Here is a 23,322-nt window from a genome sequence, read left to right on the forward strand (position 1 = left end):
TTCCTCTCTCACTAACCATCTTGCCCCACAAGCTGTGGGAATCAGCCCGGTTGCTCCTCAGACTCCCCCTCTGTAGCACATACCACCCAACCTGCCCCCACACACCCTGGTCCAGGGGTTGCCAATCTGCCCAGTGACTACCCATCATCCCACACACGCCACACCAGCCAACTGTTCTGCCTTCTCGTAGCTGACCCAAGCCTTCCTCAACGAACAGGAACCAGTCTCAAGTTTGTACTTAATTTGGTGCTCCACCCCAGCCTTAGCGGTATAAAGAGTATGTCTCTATTTTGTAGTCACTTTCTATTCCACTGCTGCCAACCTGTGATTGTCTCCTGATTATTTTATGGTATGTGTGCAAAGGTGGTGGTGAGACATGGTCTCATGTAGCCCACGATGGCCTTGAACATACTGTGTAGTCAAGGATGGCCTTGATTTACCTCTCTTACTGGAACTCCTGAGTGTCAGAGTTAAAGGCGCACATCACCGTGCCTAGACTTTGAACATAACTGGCAGGTTCTACCACTTAATAGATACTTGCCCTTGAGCAAATAACTTCATACCCTATTCCCTGGGCCTCAGTTTTAACATTAAAACAAAGTTATCAATGCTATTATCTAAATAGGTTTGCTACAAGGAGTGAGTTTGTGTATATAAAGCACTTAGTAGATGCTGGAGCATCATCATGTAAGACACAGTTATTTGAAGTATAGTTCCCCCACAGAAATTTCAAGAGTCCTCTGTTTCCTTCCTAATGATGCCATTTTAAAGGAGTGCCTCAACAGGGTGTTTGGTAACACAGGCCTTTAATCACAGCGCTCAGGGAGGCAGAGGTTGGCTGATTGCTGTGAGTTCAAGGCTAGCCTGGTTTACAGCCTGAGTTCCAGGACAGCCAAAGCTATACAGAGAAACCCTCTCTCAAAAAACCAAAAAAAAAAAAAAAAAAAAAGAGAGAGAGAGAGACATCAAAGGAATGACTCTTCCTTTGAGAACCATTGAGACTTCTGAATTGAAAGAGGTACATACTGACAGTTTTAAAATCTTTTCAGTAAATGTTCTAGTGGGGGAATGTCAGAACCTATCATGAAATGTTGGCAAGAACAAATAGTAAAATTTCCTGGCAGTGTTTAGCTTTCCCAAGCAGTCATTTTAATGGGGGCAGCAGAAGGGAGGGGAAGGCATCCTACTGACACGACTGTTAGAAATTACTAATGTTTTGTCAAGTCTCTTAAACTACGTTGGTGTCATATGACTCAGTACCCTATGTAATAAGCAACTGAATCACTTTGAAATTATGATCATAATTCTCATATCTCTGCCAAAGGCTAAGTATCATGACTGGCATTAATCTCTTTTTATTAGGATGCAGGTGGATAGAGATGTAGCTCAAATGCTAGAATGTTTACCTATAGTACAAGAAACCCTTGATTTAATCACCAGCACCATATAAAATGAGTGTGATGACACAGATGTGTGATCTGTGTGTATGTGTGCTTTGGAGGTTTTTTGTTTTTTGTTTTGAGACAAGGTTTCTCTGTGTAGCTCTGGCTCTCCTGGGACTCACTCTGTAGACCAGGCTGGCCTTGAACTCACAGAGATCCACCTGCCTCTGAGTTCTGGAATTAAAAGCATGCACCACCAGGGCCAACTACAGAAACTGTTCAGTAAGAGAGAGAGAATCCCTGTAATCAACATAGGCCGGAGCTGGAAAGGTTAGAAGCTCAGTGACATCTGTTTCTATCCAACTTGTTTTGTCACTTGTTTTGTAAGGCCCTTAAAAAATGCCAAATGGCCTCTGTATCAGTTGGGAATGACAAGAGATTCACCTGCTACCTGGACAGCCACCCCGTGGTATTCCATGCTGCTCTTCACGGCTTTGTTTGGGGCAGAGGTTGTCAGTCTTCTAGCACCAGCTGCCACACAGGACAGCATGGGCCTCTGACTGACCCAGGTCTGGCAGAATTTTCTGTGGAGGAGATTTTTGGGGGACTGAACTACCTTTGTGAGGCAGAGTAGGACAGTCAACCAAACAGTTGCCACAGTTTGGACAGGGCCCTAGTATGTGTGTGGGTGAGGCATGAGAGGGAGAGAGAGAGAATTAGGATTTTAGTTTTATTTCTGGTCAATTTATATGACTCATTCTATCTCAACAGCTATTGCCAGTTCTTTTAGCTCTCTTTAAGGACCGTTAAATTTTCTTTCTTTCCGGTAGTCAATTTATTTTCATTAACTCATCAAATAAAAAACCTCTTCAGTCTCAAAGTCAAACCTATCAAAGGCAAAGTGCTTTTTTTTTTCGTTTGAAGCCTTGATGGAGGGAAACAGCCGGCAGGTGGCCAAAGGGGCCTTCAGCATTCACGCGCCAAAATTCCAAACCAGACGCTGCACCGCTCCCTCCGTGTCCTTCCACTGTAGGCGGAGAGCCGGAACTACAAAAAGAAGGAAGAAGTCGCCGACTCCGGTTACGCCCCGGACCCCGTTCGCCGGTTCTCCCGGCACGGGCTCCCGCGCCCTTCCGATCTGAGAGGAAAGCGTCGGGTAGGTCGCTCTGGGGGCGGTGGGGAGGGCGGGGCCTGCGGCGGACGGGGCGGGGCCGGCGGCGGACGGGGCGGGGCCGGCGGCGGACGGATCCCGCGCGCGTACGCTACGGCGGCTGGGCGCGCAGTTTGTGGCGCCAGAATTCAGAGCGCGGGATCGCCTGAGAAGCAGCCTCCGGGGCTCGGCACCTCTCTCCCTCCGTCGCCACGGCTTCCTGCTTGTGCAGCGGGACACGATGGTGGTCCTCCGCAGCAGCCTGGAGCTCCACAGTCGCTCCACCACCTCCTCGGCCACCGACTCCCTGGACCTATCCAACGAGTTCCTCAGCCTGGAGGACAGCGGCCGGAGGCGGTCCGGCTTGGCCCGAGCCAAGGACAAGTCTGCGGTGCCCACGGCGGCGGCGGGCGTGAGTTACCGGCCTGGGGCGGGGACCCGTGGGCCCGGGGTGGAGACGCGCCGGAGGCGAGGCCGTGCAGGCGCGGTGGGCTGTCGCCGGCCTGCCAGGTGGAGGGTTCCGGAGAGACGGGGCCGGCTGGAAGCGCGCTGAGCAGTTGGTCGCCACCTCTTCCTACGCAAGAGGAAACCGAGGCCCAAGCGAGCCGAAGCGCCGCGTAGGGCCGAGCGGAGGTGGTTTGGGCCGGCCCTCCTCCTCCCACCCGCGCCTCCCGCTCTCCTCCCCGGTTCGCGTCCGTCAGGGGAGTGCGACCCGGGGGTTGCTGGCTGCTCGGACGCATGCACATCAACGTTTTGGGGGTTGCGGGCACAGACGGTGACTCGGATTCCATTGACCTCCATTTACGGTCCAGGGAGGTTCCATAATAAGACCTCGGCGAAGTTCAAGTGTCAGGTTGCATAATGTGGAGGGGCAGACACCGACGTTTCGGGCACATGCACTTCCTTTATGTCTCACGACAAGCCTAAGGGTCTGTAGTGATGGTAGCAGTGTGACAGATGGAAAAATGGACCCCGGGAAGGTAAACAGAAAGTGGTGGAAAGTTCTGAAATTGGAACGTAGATTTTTTTTCTGCCTCCCAGACCCTTCTTTTTCTGGCACTTCCTGCTGCAGTTACTTTATCTATAAGGGAGGTTTTGCGAAGGATAGAGACCTCGCAGCAAATGCTTCTTGCGTATCTCAAGGACCGGTGCGATTTCTTAAGGACAGAGTCCCTAGGGAAAGCATTTCCCCCCTCTTCGGCAGTGGTGGAAAGGGAGGGACAGTCTTTACCGAAAAGCTTGAGGTTAAGGACAGGACAGTTACCGAAACCAGTTTCGTTGAGGGTGGTATGGGAGTAGGACATACAGGACTGGAGAGCTGGCCAGGAGCCTGGAAGTCAGGGAAAGGAGTGCTGTGGTGGGAGTGACACAGCAGTGTCCACTTAGTTCACACATTGTCAGTTTTGGATTAGGGTCACTATAGAAAGTGAGTGTCTCGTAAACAGTTCTGTGCTTCCGCGGGGACTGGGATGAAACTATAGTCTTTTTTTTTTTTTTTAAACTCTGAAATTGTTGCTTCTAAATTGAAAATCCTGACCTTTTCAGGATGTGTTTCTCAGTCAGGTACATGAATTGGCAGAGATGTGGGTTGGGTGAACATTTCTTAAAGTCACAAGCCAGTCCTGTTTACATGCTATTTTATTCTGCTCTGTGTTCTAGCAATTATAACCTTCTAGGACATCTGTAATCTGGTTTTTAAAAATTTATATTTCTGCCTAAATCAGAATGTAACTCTATAGGGGCTTATATTTTTATTTTCTGTTAGCACTGTATTCTAGAACAGAACATGCCACTTAGTTCAGCATTTGGTTTTGGTTATCATTATTTGCGAAGAAGTTAGCTAGGCCTGATATACAGAGAACATGCCAAACACACTATGTTGAGGTGGAACCCTTGAAGTGCATACAACTGCCTGGGGTGAAGAGAATAGTCTCCAGGCCAGACTTTACAGTAAACAGGGTTTCTCTGTGTAGACCAGGCTGGCCTCCAACTCAGATCTGCCTCCTGAGTGCTAGAATAAAGGTGTTCACCACCACAACCTGGCCACATTTATCTTTCTGAAATAAAATCTTTCTCCTTTCTTTAAATCAACATACTTTTGTAGATCTTCTAGAGGTTAATTAGGGAGTATCATATTGGATTTAAAGAAATGAGTAGTCCTCAGAGGCTATCAATACCAAGAGTGAAATAGCTTTGTAGTTGAAAACTTTTCTAATGTGGGGGCTTCCTATTCAGTCCCACATCTTCCTTTAAATCAAATGTATGTTTCAAAAATTTAGCTCCCTGCTTACCCTAGTATTTGAATATTTTCTAATTCCCAGTGTCATTTTTATCAACAGATGGTAGAGATGGTACTTCCTCAGATGATTAAATTTATTCATTCTAATTGATTAATTTGATTTTTATTGGTTTAATATTGGAGAGTGGCCTTTAAATTCTGAAGGTGCTGAGCTGGGCACAGTGGTTCAAGCCTGTAATCCCAGCAGAGATAGAGGTAGGTGGAGCTCTTGAATTCAAGGCCAGCCTGCTCTACAAAGCCTCCATGCCCAGCCAGGACAACTAGGGCTACACAGAGAAACCCTGTCTTGAAAAACAAAACAATTCCTGAAGGTGCTGAGAGTGGCCCATAACTATCATTGTTTTTTGTTGTTGTTGTTTCGGTTTTTTGAAGGCAGTTCTGTAACTTTATTTTACTTTCAGCAGGTTAGTTCTCCTGTGCATTGACTAGATTTTATTTTTTTAATCACTGTTTTTGCCATTCAGCTGGTAGAAGCCATCAGAATCTCTTACCTGACTGACAAGCTCATCCTAGGAGTGACTGTCCTCCTAGTTGACTTGATTTTTTAATGTGGTGGTGCACACTTAGGTATCCAGTGTATAGTGCTTATCTGAGGAGCCCTCACTCTCGTTACATTTTCTGGACAAACATGGATACAATATGGAACCTTGGTTTGGTTTTCAAGGCAGGGTTTCTCTATGTGCCCTTGACTGTGCTAGGCTAGGTTGGCTTGGTATTGCCTCTGCTTCCAGGAGAGCTGGGATTAAAGGATTATTCCACCCCGCCGAATTCCTTATTTTTGAGCCTGTTATCAATGCACACCTGGAGTCCTGCTCTTCAAGGCAAAGTTTTGGATTTCACTGAGTGCCCGAGGGGCATATTTGTTGAAGCCCACTCCTTGGGTGTGCTTGATGGTATGTTCTCAGGTCACTGCCTCTTTGATGGCAGAGCTTTGCAGAAGGCATTCTGCCCAGGCCAAGTTAGAATGCAGTTTGCTTGTTTGTTTGTTTGTTTGTTTTTGAGACAGAGCCTCACTGTAGCCCTCCATGCCCAGCTACCTTGACATTGTGAATTTTATTTCTTAAAATTTGTGTTTTTTTTCTGATAAGCTTACTGAATAATAGTATGATACTGTTTAGCCAGATTTTTTAAATTTATTTTCATTCTACCAACCTTATGAGTTGGATGCATTTTCTATGGTTTCTTTTTCCTCTTAGAGTCAGACTAGCTATTATCTATTTCTGTACTTTGAAAAGTCTGTAACTCTTTGATTTCTGTAAATTTGTTTTTTTCTTTTTTTTTATTCTGAGGAGTCAGGTTAAGGATGGATAGTAGAACAGGTGTGTGTATAGGGTGGTAATGGTATGTTAATTTTAGGTTGTATTCACGTGCACTATTTCTCTAGGGTTTTGAGTAAGTGAGGCAAGAACTCCAGCTCCAAACTCAATCTTACAGTCCCTGTGTTTATTTTTGAGACTGGGTCTCACTATGTAGCCTTGGGTTCCTATGTAGACCAGGCTAGCCTGAAACTAATAGAGGTTCTCCTGCCCCTGTCTCCCAAGTGCTAGGATCAAAGGTATACACCATGCCCAACTATTTGTTTCTCTTTTGGTTTTTCAAGACAGGGTTTCATTGCGTAGCTTTGACTGTCTTGGATTCCCTTTGTAGACCAGGCTGGCCTCAAACTCAGAGCAGTTTGCTTGCCTCTGCCTCCCTGAGTGCTGGGATCACAAGCGTTCGACACCATGCCTGGCTCAGCTGTTTATTTTTTGAGACAGGGTTTTATTGATAACCTAGGTTGGACTTGAACTGTGTTGCCCAAGCAGTCCTTGAACATGTCTTTCTGCTTCAGCTTCCCCTCTAGCTGGGATTACAGGACTGTGCCACCAGGCCCAGTGTGTTTACTTATATGTCCATATGCCATTAGGTACAGTATATAGAAGTGTGCTACAGTATATAGAAGTGTGTATATTCGATTTCTAAAATTTTGTTTAATTAAACATCAGACTAAAACACTTCAAACTTACTGCTGATTTGTGCAGCATATGTTATAGTAAGAGCCTGATGTAGAATAGTGTGCTCCTACCTAACAGGTAGAAGCCATAAGATTAGAAGGTCAGAGTCATCCTCTGCTCCATATCAAGGCCAAGGCCAGCCTGGGCTACTTGAGACCTTGTTTTATTTTTAGTTTTTAAAGTAAATAAAAGTTAAAAAAAAACAAACAAACATAGTTAAATGAGGTGCTAAAAGCCTGAGTAGGGAGACTTTGACATGGAATGGTGAATGTGCTTGTGGAGTTAAATAACATGAGGCAAGTTTTCACAGAGTATGAACAGGAAACTCAAATCCCCAGTAAGTTAGCTTATAGTCAGCACCTACAGAGTTTGGATGACCAGTTAAAGATTATAGGAAAAATAAATGTATATCTGTGTACCATGTGTATGCCTGCTGTCTGTTGAGAGAAAAGACTCAGCTCTCCTGAAACTGAACAGGAGTATGAACAGGAAACTCAAATCCCCAGTAAGTTAGATTATAGTCAGCACATACAGACTTTGGTTGACCAGTTAAATATTATAGGAAAAATAAATGTATATCTGTGTACCATGTGTATGCCTGCTGTCTGTTGAGAGAAAAGACTCAGCTCTTCTGAAACTGAAGGTACAGACAGTTGTGAGCCACCATATGGGTGCTGGGAATCTGAGTAGACAGTGCTCTTAATTGCTGAGCTATCTTTCCAGCCCCAAATAAAGGTTCATTCTTTTTTTAAAAAAAGAAATATTTATCTATATTTATTATGTATATGAATGATGTTTCATGTACACCAGAAAAGGAAATCAGATCCCATTACAGATGGTTGTACTGGGAATTGAACTCAGGACCTCTAGGAAGAACGGCCAGTGCTCTTAACCACCGAGCCATCTCTCCAGCCCCAAATGCTCATTCTTTTAAAGGCATAATATTCTATTGCACTTTTAATAACTTAAAGTGTTGCATTATTTTTTGTGGGGGACAGTTGTGGAGTCAGAGGACAACCTAGGTAAATCAGTTTTAGTCTTTTACTATGTGGTCCTTAGGAATTGAACTCAGGTCGTCTGTGGCAAGTGCATTTATTCTGATATTCTGAGTCATCTTGACAGCCTCACACTGCATTTATCTACTTTTCTGGGAAAGGATGGTTGGGTAGGTTCCACTTGGATGTAAAGTATCTAACTGAGCCCCAGCTTTTCTTTGGATGTATTCCCAGAAGTGATCTTTTAAAACCAAGATTTTATAGTAGTCTGATTATTAAGGAACCACCATACTGTTTTACATTCTTGCCAGCGATATGTATATGCTCCTGTTTTGACGTAATTTTTTCACATTCTTTTTTGTTTTTTGTTTTTTTTTTGAAACGGGTTGTGTGTGTGTGTCTGAGTGTGTTGCCCTGGCTGTCCTTGAATTTGGGGATATGTTTGTCTCTGTCTCCCACGTGCTGGCATTAAAGAAGTACACTGCCACCAAGCCTGGTTTTCTGGAGGATAAGTATGCTATTAAGAGTAAGATGATAAGACCAGGCATGGTAACCTATGCCTTTAATCCCACCACTCTATGAGTATATACGGGAGGCCAGCCTAGCCAGCCAGGTTCCACAGAGAAACCCTGTCTCAATGGGGGAAGAAAAGAGTAAGATGATATATTATTGTGGCTTTGATTTACATTTCAGGAATGACTATGAATATAAGCACATTTTCATATATTGGCTATCTGTATTATTTGTTGCATTCCTTTGCTCATTAAAATTTTATTGCCTAGCTTGGTGCAGTGGCTAAGGCCTGTAATCCCAGCACTCTGGGAGGCAGAGGCAGGGAAATCTCTATGAATTTGAGAATAGCCTGGTCTACAAACAAAGTGAATCCAGGACAGCCAAGGCTACACAGAGAAACCCTGATTCAAAAAACAACAACAAAAAATTGTTGAAATACTAGTTTTTTGAGGCTGGAAAGATGGGTTAGCAGTTAAGAGCATTTATTGCTATTGCAAAGGACCTGGGTACAATTCGCAGCACCCATATTGTGTCTCAACTGTCTGTAACACCAGTTCCAGGGAATCCAACTTGTTCTTCTTACCTCCACAGGTGCCAGGCAAAGGAAGGCAAGGTACTGATACAGAAAATAAACAAATCTTGAAAGAAAAGAAATATCAGTCTGTAGTTCTTTTTGATGTATGATTTTTATTTTAATTTTTCATTACTGTGTGTGTACACTTAAGGAAATCAGGGCAACTTGCACCATATGAGTCTTCCCAAGACAGGGTTTCTTCTGTGTAGCCTTGGTTGTCTTGGACTCGCTTTGTAGACCAAGCTGGCCTCACAAAGAGATTTACCTGCCTCTGTGTCCCTGAGTGCTAGGATTAAAGGCGTGTGCCACTGTGCCCGGCTGAGCCTCGTGATTTTATTTCAGGCTTGGAGGCAGGTTCCCTTATCACTGAACCATTTAGCTGAGCTTATTTATTTTGAATGGGTATTCCAGCTGAGCCTCACACTCTGTATTAAACCGGGGATGACCTTGAACTTCTGATACTATTGCATTTCCCATTACCCCAAGTGCTGGGATTTCAGGCATGTGCCACCCCACCATGTCTGACAGTAAATTCCACATTCACAGTTTCAGAGCCTGAACTAATACATGTAATGAAATGATTGTTTGTTTTGATTTTGTTTCTTGGGGAGTTGTAAAAATCATCCTGCGCCAAAAGCAAGTTATTAACTTGAAAGTTGGTCTTAATTAAAACTTACAATGACTTTCTTAATTTGTCTTAAAGGATGCAGCCTCAGTTAAGGGAGTTGAAACCTACTACAATACACGATCTGTAAGGTCTTTGAGGAAAAGAGCGCAGATTTCTTCAGATTCTAGTTTTGATAAGAAGATGGAAAGAACAGAGATACACTCTAATGGCAGACATTTCACAAGGTAATATATGTGTATTTATTATTTTACATGTGTTGTACATGCATGTATATGTTTGCTTGAATGTAGGCAAGTGTGTGAATGTGGGTACATGTGGGGGTCAGAGATTGGAGTGTCTTTCTTGATTCTCCACAGGAGCCCTTGACTATGTACTTTTCCTGCTCTTGCCTTTTTTCACTGTTGTAGCAGCCTATTTTTTTTTCTTTCCTTTTTATCCCATTTTCCATCTTATTTGTCTCTGAAAGACTAGCTAATAAATTATTGGGAAAATGTAGGAAATTTGAGAAGCCGTTCCATAATGGTAGATCTATATATTTCTTTGATCACGGTGTTTTTGACTTAGGTCCTAGGTCCAGGGATCACACAGATGATCTTCAGGGAATACATGAAACTTGTGAAAAAATATTTAACCTTGTATATGCAGTTTTCAAGGTAGAAAGATTAATGGCTTTACCTAGATTCCCAGGAGTTGAAATCTAGCCACCTGATGTTACACATTTCTTTGGCATACAACCATACGCGTTCTTATTATCTATGACTACTTTCATGCTACAGTGTCGGATAGTGTTGACAGCTACAGGATGGCTGATAATACTAAAATATTGGTTATCTAGCACCTTCAAAAAAGTTAATTTCTAAAATTAAGCCCATCTGGTCCAGTACAACAACAACAAAATGCTACATTTTTTTTAAAGAATTATTTATTTATTATTTATATTTATACAATATTCTGCCTGCATGTGTACCTGCACTCCAGAAGCGGAAACCAGATCTCCTTATAGATGGTCAGAAGCCACCATGTGGTTGCTGGGAATTGAACCCAGGACCTTTGGATGAACAGCCAGGGCTCTTAACCTCTGAGCCATCTCTCCAGCCCCAAAATCCTATTTTAACTACTTTATTTGAAGTGTTTTACATGGTTTGAAGGGCAGGGCTCCTGGAGGAAAAAACAATGAATTGCTCAAACTTTTTTTTTAATGCTTATTGATTGAGTATGTATGCATGCATAAAATAACTGTCAGAAATTTTTCCTTCTGCTATGTGGATTCCAGGGATAAAACACAGCCTTGGTAGCAGTTATTTTCCCCCACTGAGCAATCTTGTTGGCCCTGCTTAAAATTAAAAGCCTTTATTTTCTCTTTTGTTCTTAGTGGTGTTCCAAGAAAGGTAAAGAATTAATGCTTCCTCATACTTTTCAAAGGATGTACGGGTGAATTATTTTAGATTGTTTCCTTTTATGTGGTATGAGTTTGTTTGGGTGTATGTATGTGTTTGTATGCGTGTGTGTATTTTTGGGGCCAGCAATCCATATCGGGTGTCTCTTCCATAACTGTCTACCTTATTTCGAGGTAGGATTTCTCACTCAGCCTGAGCTCATCAGTTCAACTAGGCTAGCTGTCCCATGACCGGGGGATCTGCCTGTTTCCATCTACTTCCACCTTCATCCTCCACCCCCAGTGCCACAGCCAGCTTTTAGTTTGATACTGAGAATCCAAACTCAGATCCTCATGCTTATGTAGTGGGCACTGAATCAATTTTTAATTTTTCTTTCTTTTCTTGATGCTGAAGATAAAACTCTAAACCTGAGACATGCTTGAGGAAATGCTACTGAACTGTAGTCCTAGCCCTTGTTTAACTTTAAAGTATAATATTGTGTTTATGGAGAATAGAGTTTATATATATGGTTTAAAATACAAGATGAAGTTTTTGATTTTTTTTTGTTTGTTTGTTTGTTTTATTTTTCCGAGACAGGGTTTCTCTGTGTAGCCTTTGCTGTCCAGGAGTCACTTTGTAGACCAGGCTAGCCTCAAACTCACAGAGATCCACTTGCTTCTGTCTCCCAGCGAGCTGGGATCACAGGCATGCGTGACTGTGCTCATTTTGTTGTTGTTGTTGTTTTAAGGCTTGGAAATGTATGGGTTTTGCTTTTTACAATTCAGTAGGTTCTCTATACCATTTTTGGGTATGGAGAGGGTATTTTGTTTCAGATAAGGTCTAAATTGAGCCTAGACTTGAATTCAAAGTTGGCTATGGGCTTATGGTTATTTTATTTTTATCTTATTTGTTTATTGGAGAAAAAGTGCCTCTAGAGCATGTATAACCTCAAAGCCCACCTCCATGGTGACACACTTCCTCTAACAAGGCTACACTTCCTAATAGTACCACTTCTTATGGGCCAAGCATTCCCACACTTGTTTATTTTATTTTTATTTAGATTTTCTAATTGTCTTATTTACCTTGGGCTGAGCAGATTTCACCTATGCTGGCTCAGTATCCTCGCTGTCCATCTCTCAACCCCCATCCAATGCCATGCACCTAATCATCTTCATCTGGGCCTTTTCATACCATTATTGGAGTCCTTCCACTTCACCCACATGGTTCCTTCTCCACCTAAACCATTGTGGTATCCTCCTTCCTCCTCTGTTGCAGTCTGTTTGTTTCCCTGTGATTCTCTTGAACCTCAAAGCCAGGAAACCTTAGCCACTCCTACCCCATTCTGCTCTGCCCAGGTATAGGTGTTTAATCAATCAGTCAGACATAGTGACTTAGGAAGGTGTACACAACAAGGATAGGTTTACACAAGCATAGGTTTACATGAGAATGTGCTCTTTTGAGCAGGTAAAAGATCTTGGGGACCACTAATTAACATTAGAATCCGTAGGACTAGGCCAACCCCCCTACAGGGTTGTTTCCAGTTTCTGGCTTCTATGAACATGATTAAGCAAATGTCCTTGGCGCATCTTTGGGTATATGCCCAGGGCATTCCCACACTCAAACCACCACAGAGACCTGGTCTAAAAAACAAGCCGGGTGCAGTTGTACACACTTAAAATGACAGCACTCAGGGAGGCAGAGATAGGAATATCTCTTTGAGTTCAAGGCCAGCCTGGTGTATAAAGTGAGTCAAGGACAGCCAAGGCTACACAGAGAAACCCTGTCTCCCAAAACAAAAACAAAACGAAACGGGTTTGTCATTGAATTCAAAGCAGACTTTTGTTTAGCCATGACATTGATATTTTCAATGATTCCTCGGTTTTTAAGTATCTTACTTTCTTGACTTATTTAACTTTCCACTTAGCTTGTCATAGGAATGTAGAATTTAAACATCTGTCAATTTTATTTTTAATTCATTTACTATATTTTTCATAATAGGCAACTGGCTCGACAGCAGGCTGATAAAAAAAAAGAAGAATGTAAAGAAGGTAAGCTGTGCTAACAGCATTTCAGTTTTTTGTAGAATGATTCGTGTTTATAGGTTTATTGAAGCAAAACAATACTGTGTACATACAGTATATACTTTGTTATATTTGAGGCTCAGCGTAGAATAAACTAATTATTTCACTCCTTGAGTTTACTTTCAGCCTTAATTTTCCCCACCACAGTGAGTGTTGTTGTTCAGGGCATGTTTAAGCCCTTATTTCCCTGAAGCTTCATGGGTGTAGCTTCCTGCAATTTCCTGGAGATTGCATGCCTTCTTTTACATACTGTGTAAAATCTATTAGTATGATGCCTTCTTTTACATACTTCTTTTACTGTGTAAAAGAAGGCATCATACTAATAGATTAAAAATAACCTTTACCACAAGTTTCTTAAGCTCCTATAGTGATTTGAATAAGAATGGTCCCTATAGGCTCATATATTTGAATCCGAAGTTACCAGGGAGTAGAACCCTGGTAGAATTAGAAGGGTTAGGAGGTATGGCCTTGTTGAAGAAATTATGATACTGGAGGTGGAGGTTTCAAAAGCCCAAGCCACGCCTAGTGTGTCTCCTCTTCACCTACAGAATAGGATGTTGCTCCCTGTATGCTAGCATGCTCTCTACCATGATAGTGGACTAAACCTCTAAAACTGTAATCAAACTCCCACTTAAATGCTTTCTTTAATAAGAGATGCCTTGGTCATGGTGTCTTTCACGGCAATCTTACAATGACTAAGACAGTTACATAATCTTATCTTGGCTCTTCTAGTTCCTGTCTTGTCCTCAGATTCCAAAGTAGCCAAACTGGTTTTTTTGTTTGTTTGTTTGTTTGTTTTGTTTTGTTTCTTTTTCTTTCTAAGCATATAGCCCTGGTTGTCCTGGAACTCAGTCTGTAGACTAGGCTAGCCTAGAACTCACAGAGATCCACTTGCGTCTGCCTCCTCAGTGCTGGGATTAAAGGCGTATGCTGCCGCCACTATAACCCGATTGTTTTCTGTTGCTACAGATTAGTTTGCATTACCTAGAGGTTTATGTAAGGGAAATCATACGGGATATTTTATATCACTTCTTTCACATAGCAAAGTTAATTTTGAGTATTGTCTGTGTTGCTACTTTTGTTGCTGGGTAGGAGCAGGATTCTTTTTTTTTTTTTTAAGTTTTATTTTTAGCTTATTTTTTATGTATACAGTGTTTTGTCTGCATATAGACCCACGTTCCAGAAGAGGATACCAGATCTCATTATAGATTGTTATAAACCACTATGTGGTTGCTGGTAATTGAACTCATGGCCTCTAGAAAAGCAGCTAGTGCTCTTAACCTCTGAGCTATCTCTCCAGCCTGGTAGAGTAGGCTTCTATTCTATGAATATACCATGATTTATTACCCAGGTTGATCTTTCAATTCAGGATCTGTCTGAGTTTGTGGAGGTCTGGGACTATAGACCTGCTCCATGACAGTGGCTTTTATCTCTTTATCTTTGCAATAGACTTGAGCTGTTTTTGGTTGGGAACCATTGCAGACTGTTTTAAACTTTTTAATTCAAGTATTTATATGACATACCTTCATTGAAATGGTAGATCATACCATAGGTATATATTGTAATTTAAATTGTTTTCTAGAGAAACAAGTTTAAGACGGTATAATTTGACTGCATAAGAGTTGTTGTCCTATGCATTTTCAAGTTGGTTTGCTAATACGTATGTGAAATCTGTTTATTTTTCTGTACATATCTGTGAAGACAAAGTTGTTTCAGTTACTCAGTCATTAAGGAGTAGAAACATTGCTCCAAATACGGAACATTTGCATGAACAGAATGGAGATGTTGAAGTTCGAAGAAGTTGTAGGATTAGAAGTCGTTATGGTACTGTGAACCAGTCTGTGCTATTTGACAAGCTTATAACAAAGTAAGTAAAAATGCTTAAAAATCAAAACTATGTGTTTAGAACAAACTTTATGCACGAAAGATAGTGAATTTTACTAATACTTCCCAACCAACCCCCCACATACAACTGTATACGTGCCTTGACCTCAGAGATCTGCCTGCCTCTGCCTCCCAGTACTAGGATCAAAGGTGTGTGCCACCACCATGGCTCTTTCCTCCTCTTTCCTCCCTAGATTTTAGGGATTGAATATTTTGTGCTTGGCAGGGAAGTGCACTACCACTGAGCTACATCCTTGACCTCATCCTGAACATTGTAATCTATTTGATTTGTGTGAAACCTGGCAGAATGTCTACTAGTTACCTTTATTCTATATATGTGTTTAAATTCTTGGAAAGAAGTATTTGAATATTTTACCCAAGTAAGTCAATGCCTTGTTCTTACTGGGATATTCATATTAATATTTTTTAAGCACTGCTGAAGCTGTACTTCAAAAGATGGATGACATGAAAAAGATGCGTAGACAGCGAATAAAAAAACTTGAAGATTTGGGAGTGTTCAATGAAGCAGAAGAGGTAAATATATTTTTTCATTAGTGACCTAACCTCCCATTTATTGCATGATCCATTTATGGGTAATGATCATTTGTCCAGCATTTGTTTAATTAGTCACAAATTATTACTAGAATTATAGGTGTGTAGTTCTGTCTTCATTTTATTAGTAAAGGGTTTTAGCTGGGCATGGTGTGCATGCTTTTAATCCCAACACTCAGGGAGGCAGAGGCAGGTGGATCTCTGTGAGTTCAAGACCAGCCTGGTCCAGGACAGCCAAGGCTACACAGAGGAACCCTGTCTCAAAAACCATGAAAAAAAAAAAAAAAGAATAGAGGGCTTTAATTTTTGTGTGAGCATGTACTAAATGTTAATGGATTTTATTTAAACATTTGTAGAGCAATCTTAAAATGTACACAAGAGGAAAACGAAAAGCTATTCAAGCCGATGAAGAAACAACTGATAACCAAGATGGCAGTGTGGGTTAGTTGTTTTTTGTTTTGGTGGGTTTTTTTGTTTTTTGTTTTTTTGTTTTATCTTATGTTTTCTGACTTCAGATTTAAGCATTTTAAACTTAGTAGGAAATAGCTTTCTTATTTAGACTGTGACATTTTCTGTCATTTGCGGTGATTATAATTTAAAAGAAGTATACACAAAGGAGAGCTCAAAAAAGGATATCATCTCGGTGCTAGGAATTGAACTCAGAACCTCTGGAAGAACAGCCAGAGCTCTTAACCACTGAGTCATCTCTCCACAATCCTCCCACCCCCCACTCCTGCTTCTAAGTTGTAATACTATAATTTTTACTTCAATTTTGAAAAATTCTTAATGTTGCAAATTCTTTCTATGAATAAAGGAAAAGTAGGTAAAAAATTTAAAGATCCCTTTCTCTCTAACTCCCTATGTTAAATTGTTAACAATTTGATGAATATATTGGATGTTTTTCTTGTAAAAGTTTCATTACATTAATTTTGAGGATGGTGGTAAGAGTGTAGTGGAAGTCAGGACAATTTTCAGGACTTGGTTCTCTGACTTTGTGGGTTTTAGGAATGGAACTGAGTTTGTTAGTTGGGTATCAGTTACCCTTGCCTGCTGAGACATCTCATTGGCCTCCTGCATGTATTCCTGATCGTAGAATCGTCTGAAGAAGGTGAAGAGCAAGAAGATGATGATGGTGAAGATGAAGAAGATGATGAAGATGAAGAAGATGAAGATGGAGAAGATAATCAAAAACGATACTATCTTAGGCAGAGAAAAGCAACTGTTTACTACCAGGCACCACTGGAAAGTAAGTACTGCAAATGATCTCTGAGTGAAAGATTTGTATTACTTTATCTTTACTGTCCTTCTGGTTTTGCTTTATTAAAACATTCTTTACTACACTTAAGTATTCTGTGCGATGTGTGTGTGCATGTTCCATGGTGCACATGGGAGTGCATTCAGAAGACATCAGCTACTGTGTTAGCCTTCGGGATCATACTCACTTTATCAGGCAGGTTTTTTAGCAAGTGCCTTTACCTGCTGGTTCATCTCAATAGCCCTGGTTTGTTTTGTTGTTTTGTCTCTGTTTTCTCAAAAAAACCATTTTTTCACTTTTTTATTTGCTAAATGCTCATACCGGTTTGTTTTTTTGTTTTTTGTTTTTTGTTTTGTTTTGTTTTGTTTTGTTTTTTGAGATAGGCTATTTCTGTGTAGCCCAGACTGGCCTCAAACTTGGGGTGATCCTATTGCCTCTACCCTTTTGAGTCCTGCAATTATAGGCGTGTCACTATGCTCTGATAATTTTGTTTTGTTCTCTTTTTTTGAGACAGGGTTTTTCTGTGTAGCCTTGGTTGTTCTGGACTCACTTTGTAGACCAGGCTGGCTTCACACTCACAGCAATCTGCGTGCCTTTGCCTTCCTGTGCAACGCTATGCTTGGCTCTGATAGTTTGTTTTTTTGTTTTTACGCTATTACAAATTAGATGTAAAAGGGTGGTTTATCCCATTGCCATTTCTTGAAAGGAGAGTTAAATATTGCTTTGAACAAAACAAATAACTGAGCTGTTTCGAGATTTTTATGTTTTTTATTATACTTCAATACTGTGATCTTTTATGCATGTATAATTATAATGATTGTATGTGGCTAGTTTGTAGTTTTTGTCTTAAATGCATATTCTATACTTGTTTGTTTATATGTTGGTGTGAGTCTATGTACAGCACCTGCATGCAAGTGCGCATGGAGGCCAGAAAGGGTGTTGGATTCCCTGATCCTCTATAACTGGAATTACAGGTGGTTGTAAGTCATTCAATGTGGGTACTGGGAATGGAACTCAAATCTTCTCAAAGCAAATGCCCTTAACCGCTGGCTTTCTCTCCAGCCCCCTACTACATATTTTTAATATCAACGCCATATATAAATGAAATGACATTAGTAAAATCTTCTGTAGATACTTATTAGCACTTTTGTGGAAGTACCTTTTTAAGTATTTAAAGGACAAAATTGCTTTTTCATATTATAGATGCTCATATTTCTTTTTCTAGAACCTCGTCACCAGAGAAAGCCCAACATATTTTATAGTGGCCCAGCTTCTCCTGCCAGACCAAGATACCGATTGTCTTCTACAGGACCAAGAAGTCCCTATTGTAAACGAATGAACAGGTTTGGTTCTGAAATAGTGATCGATTTATGATAACATAACTAGCCAGTGTTAAGGCAGGGTTCCAGAGTTTATGGATTGTGTGCATTAGGATGGGATTCTAGAATTTCACATATGGGAGCGCTCTGCTGCATTTAGCACTCTAATTCCCATGATCAGTGACTGTTTGCTTTTGCTTTCAGTAATAGGAAGTATTAGTAACTTGGTAAGATAGTTTATTCCATGGTACCACATTGAATAATGGATCTACTTTGACAGTGATTATTTTAGTTAGGCTCTGTGTTAAGTATTTTACAGAGATTATTTCATTTAAATTTCACATTTAGACTTTATATACTCCCACAAGCATAATCTCCCACCACGTTAAATATATTATTTTGATAATATATTTTTAATGTTTTAGAAAAAAAATCATTTTTTTTTCACTAAAGGGTTTTTTTTTATCTCAGCAATTGTTTTCCTTCATATTTAAGTTTATACTTATTTCCCATCCTTAGTGTAAAGTTTTCTGATAAAATAGAATAACCAAGGTTGGGTGGTAGTATGGTGGCTTGTAAATAGAAATGATGACAAGAATGATAAAAATTTAATTATCAGAAATGAGGCTGAAATAATAGTTTTTAGCTATTTAAACAATTCTCAGGGAGTCTGTAAACTATCTGATCATGTGTTGGTCGTAGAAAACAAAGTGTTGAAGAATCTTTTGTTTTGTTTTGTTTTGTTTTTTTGTTTTTTCAAGACAGGGTGTCTCAGTGTATCCCTGGCTGTTCTGGAACTCACTCTGTAGACCAGGTTGTCCTGGGACTCAGAGATTTGCCTGCCTTTGCCTCCCAAGTGCTGGGACTGGCAAAGTCTTTTTTTTTTTTTCTCTCTCTCTTTTTTTTTTTTTAATTTTATAGGAAAAATAAACATGCTGTGTCCTTAAGTTTTCTAACTTTGTCAGAATCATTCATCATCCCTCTTCACCTGATGGAAGAATGATCAGGAAGGCAAATTTTAACAGTCAGAGCTTCTCATGATCAATTATACTTGAAAGGATTCTGCATTTTAATATTTTCTTGAGTTCTTTAGAATACTGTTAAAAGCTAGACTTGGTGGTTCGGTCCTCTTAATTCCAGCTGGAAACTCGTGCATGAGGATTGACAGTTTAAGGCCTGCCTATCCTATAGAGCAAGTTCAAAGCTAGGTTAGTCAACTTAGCAAGACCTTGTCTCATAAAAAAAAAGTTACATTCTTCAAAGACCATATCCCCAGTGACCTAGCTCAGCCTAGGCTCCACCTTCTAATGGCCCATTCATTTATGAACTCATAAATGGACTAGTCCATTGTTGAGGTCAGCGTTCTCAAGGTCTAGTTACCTCTCAATAGTGCCACTACCTGGTGACAAGCCTTTAATAGATAAGCCTCTGGGGTTGGAGGGTTCTTTTCTTTACAAAACGTAATACCTTATATTGTTCCACAAGGATCTGTTGTTTGCTTATAGCTTTTACTGGTTTGTGAAATAAACTAGAAACCACCAGTACAGTAGTATTTGGCTCTTTGGAATACATATAGGATTGAATTCGAACACCCTCTGGTATTTTGAGCAAGTTATTTAACCCTCAACTTCACTGACCCTGACTGTAAAATGAGCCTACTAATAATGTATGTTGTCCAGAATTTTAATTAAGATTAAATGAGGAGGCTGGTTGGTGTAGCTTACTGGTAGAGCATAAACATATGCAAAGCCCTGGGTTCAGCACTCACTAGTTAGGGCAGTAGGTGGTGGGAAATAAATAATATGCCAAACACGTATATGAGAAAGTTAGTAAATATGACATTTCTTTAAATTGTGAAATGTCTGAATTCTATAAATATATACTAACTACATATAATGGGAATGCTTTAGAGTGCTGATGGTAATACTAAATATGCAGGCTTTTACTAGATAATTTTGGCTGTAGGATGATTACAGAAATGGTCTTGGGAATGTAGATAAGAGAAGATTATTTTCTCATTTATTCTGGCCTTACAAACCCTTACTCAAAACTCTAGAGATATTTGTGTTGAAATTTCAGATTTTTGGAAAGGTTTACAATGTGTTACCATGCAACACACAATAGGCAACTATCATCTTTAGCTACCTGAGCCAGCACTGCTTAGTCAAAGATGTTGCTATTCCTATTGTAAATCACCATGAGTGGTGTAAATAGAGACCATTAATTGCTTTGTGTTATTTAGGGTCGTGTTTTCTTTGCTGAGTAGTTACAGTTAGTTTGTAGAGGTTTGTGCATATGTGTGGGTGTTTTGCCTGTACATGTATCTGTTCGCTTTTTGTGTGTAATGCCTACGGATACCAGAGAGGACATCAGATCCCCAGGGATTGGAGTTAAAGACAGTTGTAAGCTACCTACCATGTGAGTGTTGGGAATTGAACCTAGGTCCTCTGGAAGAGCAGCAAGTGCTCTTAACCTCCAAGGCATCTCTCCAGCTGACGTTTTGTTTTGATTTTGTGTTTGTTTTTTGAGACAGGGTCTCTGTGTAGCCTTGGCTATTCTGGGACTCACTCTGTAGACCATGCGAGCCACCTCAAACTCACATAGATCTGCCTGCCTCTGCCTCCTAAGTGCTGGAATTAAAGTGATGCACCATCACTGCCTGGCACCATCTTACTCTTTACTATTTTCCAGGCCTTCTTGTAAGATAAGTAAACATTCTACTGCTGGGGTATACTTTTTAGACCTCACAGCATTTTAATAATATTTAGTGCATTTCTTCAGGGTATAGTGGTCTATGCTTGTGCATATGTGAAGGTCGGAGGACAATTTTGAGGAAGTCAGTTCTCTCCTTTTATTTTATGGGTCCCAGGAATTAAACTTGGATAATCAGCTTTGGTGGTAGGCCTTACCCTCTAAGCAATCTTGCTGACCCTTAAGTCTTCCTTGATAGCCTTTTTCCCCTTCATTAAAAATATTTTTAAAAAAAATGACTTGGCATTTCAAAAATAGTGATTTCTTATATAAAACCATATATGATATTGAAAATGCATGTTTATCCAGGCATGGTGCTATACACTTTTACTCTCAGCACTTGGGAGGCATAGGCAGGTGGATCTCTAGATGTTTGAGACAAGCCTGGTCTATATAGTGAGTCTCAGCTCAGCCAGCACTACCCAGAGAGGCTGTCTCAAGGGGAAGGCACTGCCTGTATAGTCTTTTATCTTAATGAGCAGCTGATGGTCAGCTCTAACACAACCTCTTGTTTTTCTTCCCTTTGTTGGTTGAGTCTTTTACCTTAAAGATTCAGCCAACAAAACTTTATTTTATTGTTTTAGAGACTATGTTTGTTAAGTTTATATAAGATTTTTTTAGATCATAGATATTTCTGATACTTATGTCCTCTGCCCCTTTTTTCTTTTTCCCTCATTATGATTTCAATTTTCTTGTTTAGGCGAAGGCATGCAATCCACAGTAGTGATTCTACTTCATCTTCCTCTTCTGAAGATGAACACTTTGAGAGGAGAAGAAAAAGGAACCGAAATAGAGCTATTAACAGGTGAGCTGTGAGCCTGGTGTTGTGGATCAGACCTTTAATTCAAGCACTTTGGAGCTGAGATATGAGGCTTAAGAGTTCTAGGGCCAGCCTGGGCTCTGTGGTTAGCCTGATCTTAACAAAACAAAAAATATTGCAAGGAGGATGTGGAACAGATGAGTTCTACATTGATAACTTTTAAAACTACCAAAAGTATTTGTAAAATAATTTTTTTACAATTATACATGTATTATGCACACACTGTACATAAGTGTGTGCCTATGAGAAGTTAGAGGACTTGATTTAGTTGCTTTCTCCTTCCACTGTGAGTGTTCCACAGATTAAACTCAAGTTGTCAGGTTTGACATTACTTCTGATCGATGTTGTCAGTCCTTGGATAACTCCCCACCTCACCCCACCACCACCACCCCAACAAAAAAAAAAAAACAAAACAAACAAACAAACAAAACCACCAGTTTCTCTGTGTAACAGCTCTGCCTGTCCTGGACTCTGTTTGTAGACCAGGCTGGCCTCAAACTCACAGAGATCCACCTGCCTCTGCCTCCCTATGTGCTGGGACTAAAAGGGGTGCTCCACCACATCCAGCCTCCTCAGATAGGTTTTTAGGGGTGGTGAGAAAGTAGAATAGTTTAGGAATAATATGTTCAGCTTAGCTGACTAAAAGGTTGCCTAGAAGTGAATACAAAGTGAAGTCTTGCCTTACTAGAAATATCTACAGTTGAAGTAGTTGGTAGGATAGAGCATGTGCTTACTGAGGCAGGAGGGCTGGGTGGGTTGGCCGCTTATTCTTGAGACAAGGTCTTATGTAGCTCAGGCTGGCTTAGAACTTGTTCTGTTTTCCAAGTGCTGGCAGGCACCTTGAAACGGGCCTTGCAGCACAGTACCCACATGATGGCTCACAAATGTCTAACTCCAGTTCCATGTGTTCATGTAGAATCCAGAGCTGACACTGGGTGTGTCGTCTTTATTTTTTGTGGCAGGGTCTCTCATTGAGCGAGGGCTTACCCTTGGGGCTAACTAGCTTGCTCTGGGGATTCCTTATCTCTAGCTCCAGGACCCTGAGATTATGGAGGGCCTGCCACCTCTCCCCAGATTTCAATAGATTTGGGAGATTGCTAAACTCTTGTCTCTGTTTTGGCAGCAAGCACTTTATCTACTGAGCCATTTTCCCCAGCCCCAAACATTTTTAATAAGAATGATATTGTAACATGGCTTCAAGAGAAGAGGGTGATTTGATGTGTGTCTTTATGTATATGTGTGTGTGTGTGTGCATGTGTTTTTTAATAGGTGCCTTCCGCTAAATTTTCGGAAAGATGAAATAAGAGGGATTTATAAAGATCGAATGAAAATTGGAGCAAACCTTGCTGATGTTGATCCAATGCAACTAGATTCTTCAGTGAGTATTTTAAAATTTGTGCTTGACTTGAGGTGTAATTTTGTTCACTTTACTTTTGTTTTAAAGTTAAAACTGATTTTTCATTTCTTATCAGGAACTTAAATCTTTATATACATTTTGAAAACAAAAATCTTTGGGGATTTGGAGAGATGGCTCGGCATTTAGAGCATTTGTTGCTCTTAGAGAGGACCTGAGTTTGATTACCAGCGTACACATGGTAGCTTACATATAAAATAAGCATTTAAAAAAATCTTTGGGGGCTGGAGAGATGGCTCAGTGGAAGAGCTCTTCTAGAGACCCCATGTACCAATATGGCAGCTCACAACTGGCTCTAATGCCAGTTCCAGAAAACCTGACACACCCTCACACAG

At 40.7% G+C, this 23,322-nt stretch overlaps 1 protein-coding gene across 3 annotated transcripts in view; it reads left to right on the forward strand.

Moving 5' to 3' along the window:
- The first annotated feature begins 2,477 nt into the window (after positions 1 to 2,477).
- Positions 2,478 to 23,322, forward strand: part of Atad2 (ATPase family AAA domain containing 2) — a 50,780-nt gene continuing 29,935 nt past the window's right edge. The window contains exons 1-10 of one of the 3 annotated variants that reach the window (XM_060389392.1): positions 2,478 to 2,538; positions 9,611 to 9,759; positions 12,910 to 12,959; positions 14,694 to 14,859; positions 15,308 to 15,410; positions 15,785 to 15,869; positions 16,522 to 16,674; positions 17,909 to 18,026; positions 21,454 to 21,558; positions 22,843 to 22,951. In XM_060389392.1, the coding sequence (XP_060245375.1) occupies positions 9,716 to 9,759; positions 12,910 to 12,959; positions 14,694 to 14,859; positions 15,308 to 15,410; positions 15,785 to 15,869; positions 16,522 to 16,674; positions 17,909 to 18,026; positions 21,454 to 21,558; positions 22,843 to 22,951 (933 nt within the window). In that variant the 5' untranslated portion in view covers positions 2,478 to 2,538; positions 9,611 to 9,715. Of the gene's footprint in view, positions 2,539 to 2,630; positions 2,945 to 9,610; positions 9,760 to 12,909; positions 12,960 to 14,693; positions 14,860 to 15,307; positions 15,411 to 15,784; positions 15,870 to 16,521; positions 16,675 to 17,908; positions 18,027 to 21,453; positions 21,559 to 22,842; positions 22,952 to 23,322 lie in introns of those variants that run through there. The other 2 variants (XM_021645260.2, XM_060389393.1) reach the window with 2 other exon arrangements.

Source organism: Meriones unguiculatus, chromosome 8 (assembly GCF_030254825.1).
Source record: "Meriones unguiculatus strain TT.TT164.6M chromosome 8, Bangor_MerUng_6.1, whole genome shotgun sequence".
NCBI classification, from domain to species: domain Eukaryota; kingdom Metazoa; phylum Chordata; class Mammalia; order Rodentia; family Muridae; genus Meriones; species Meriones unguiculatus.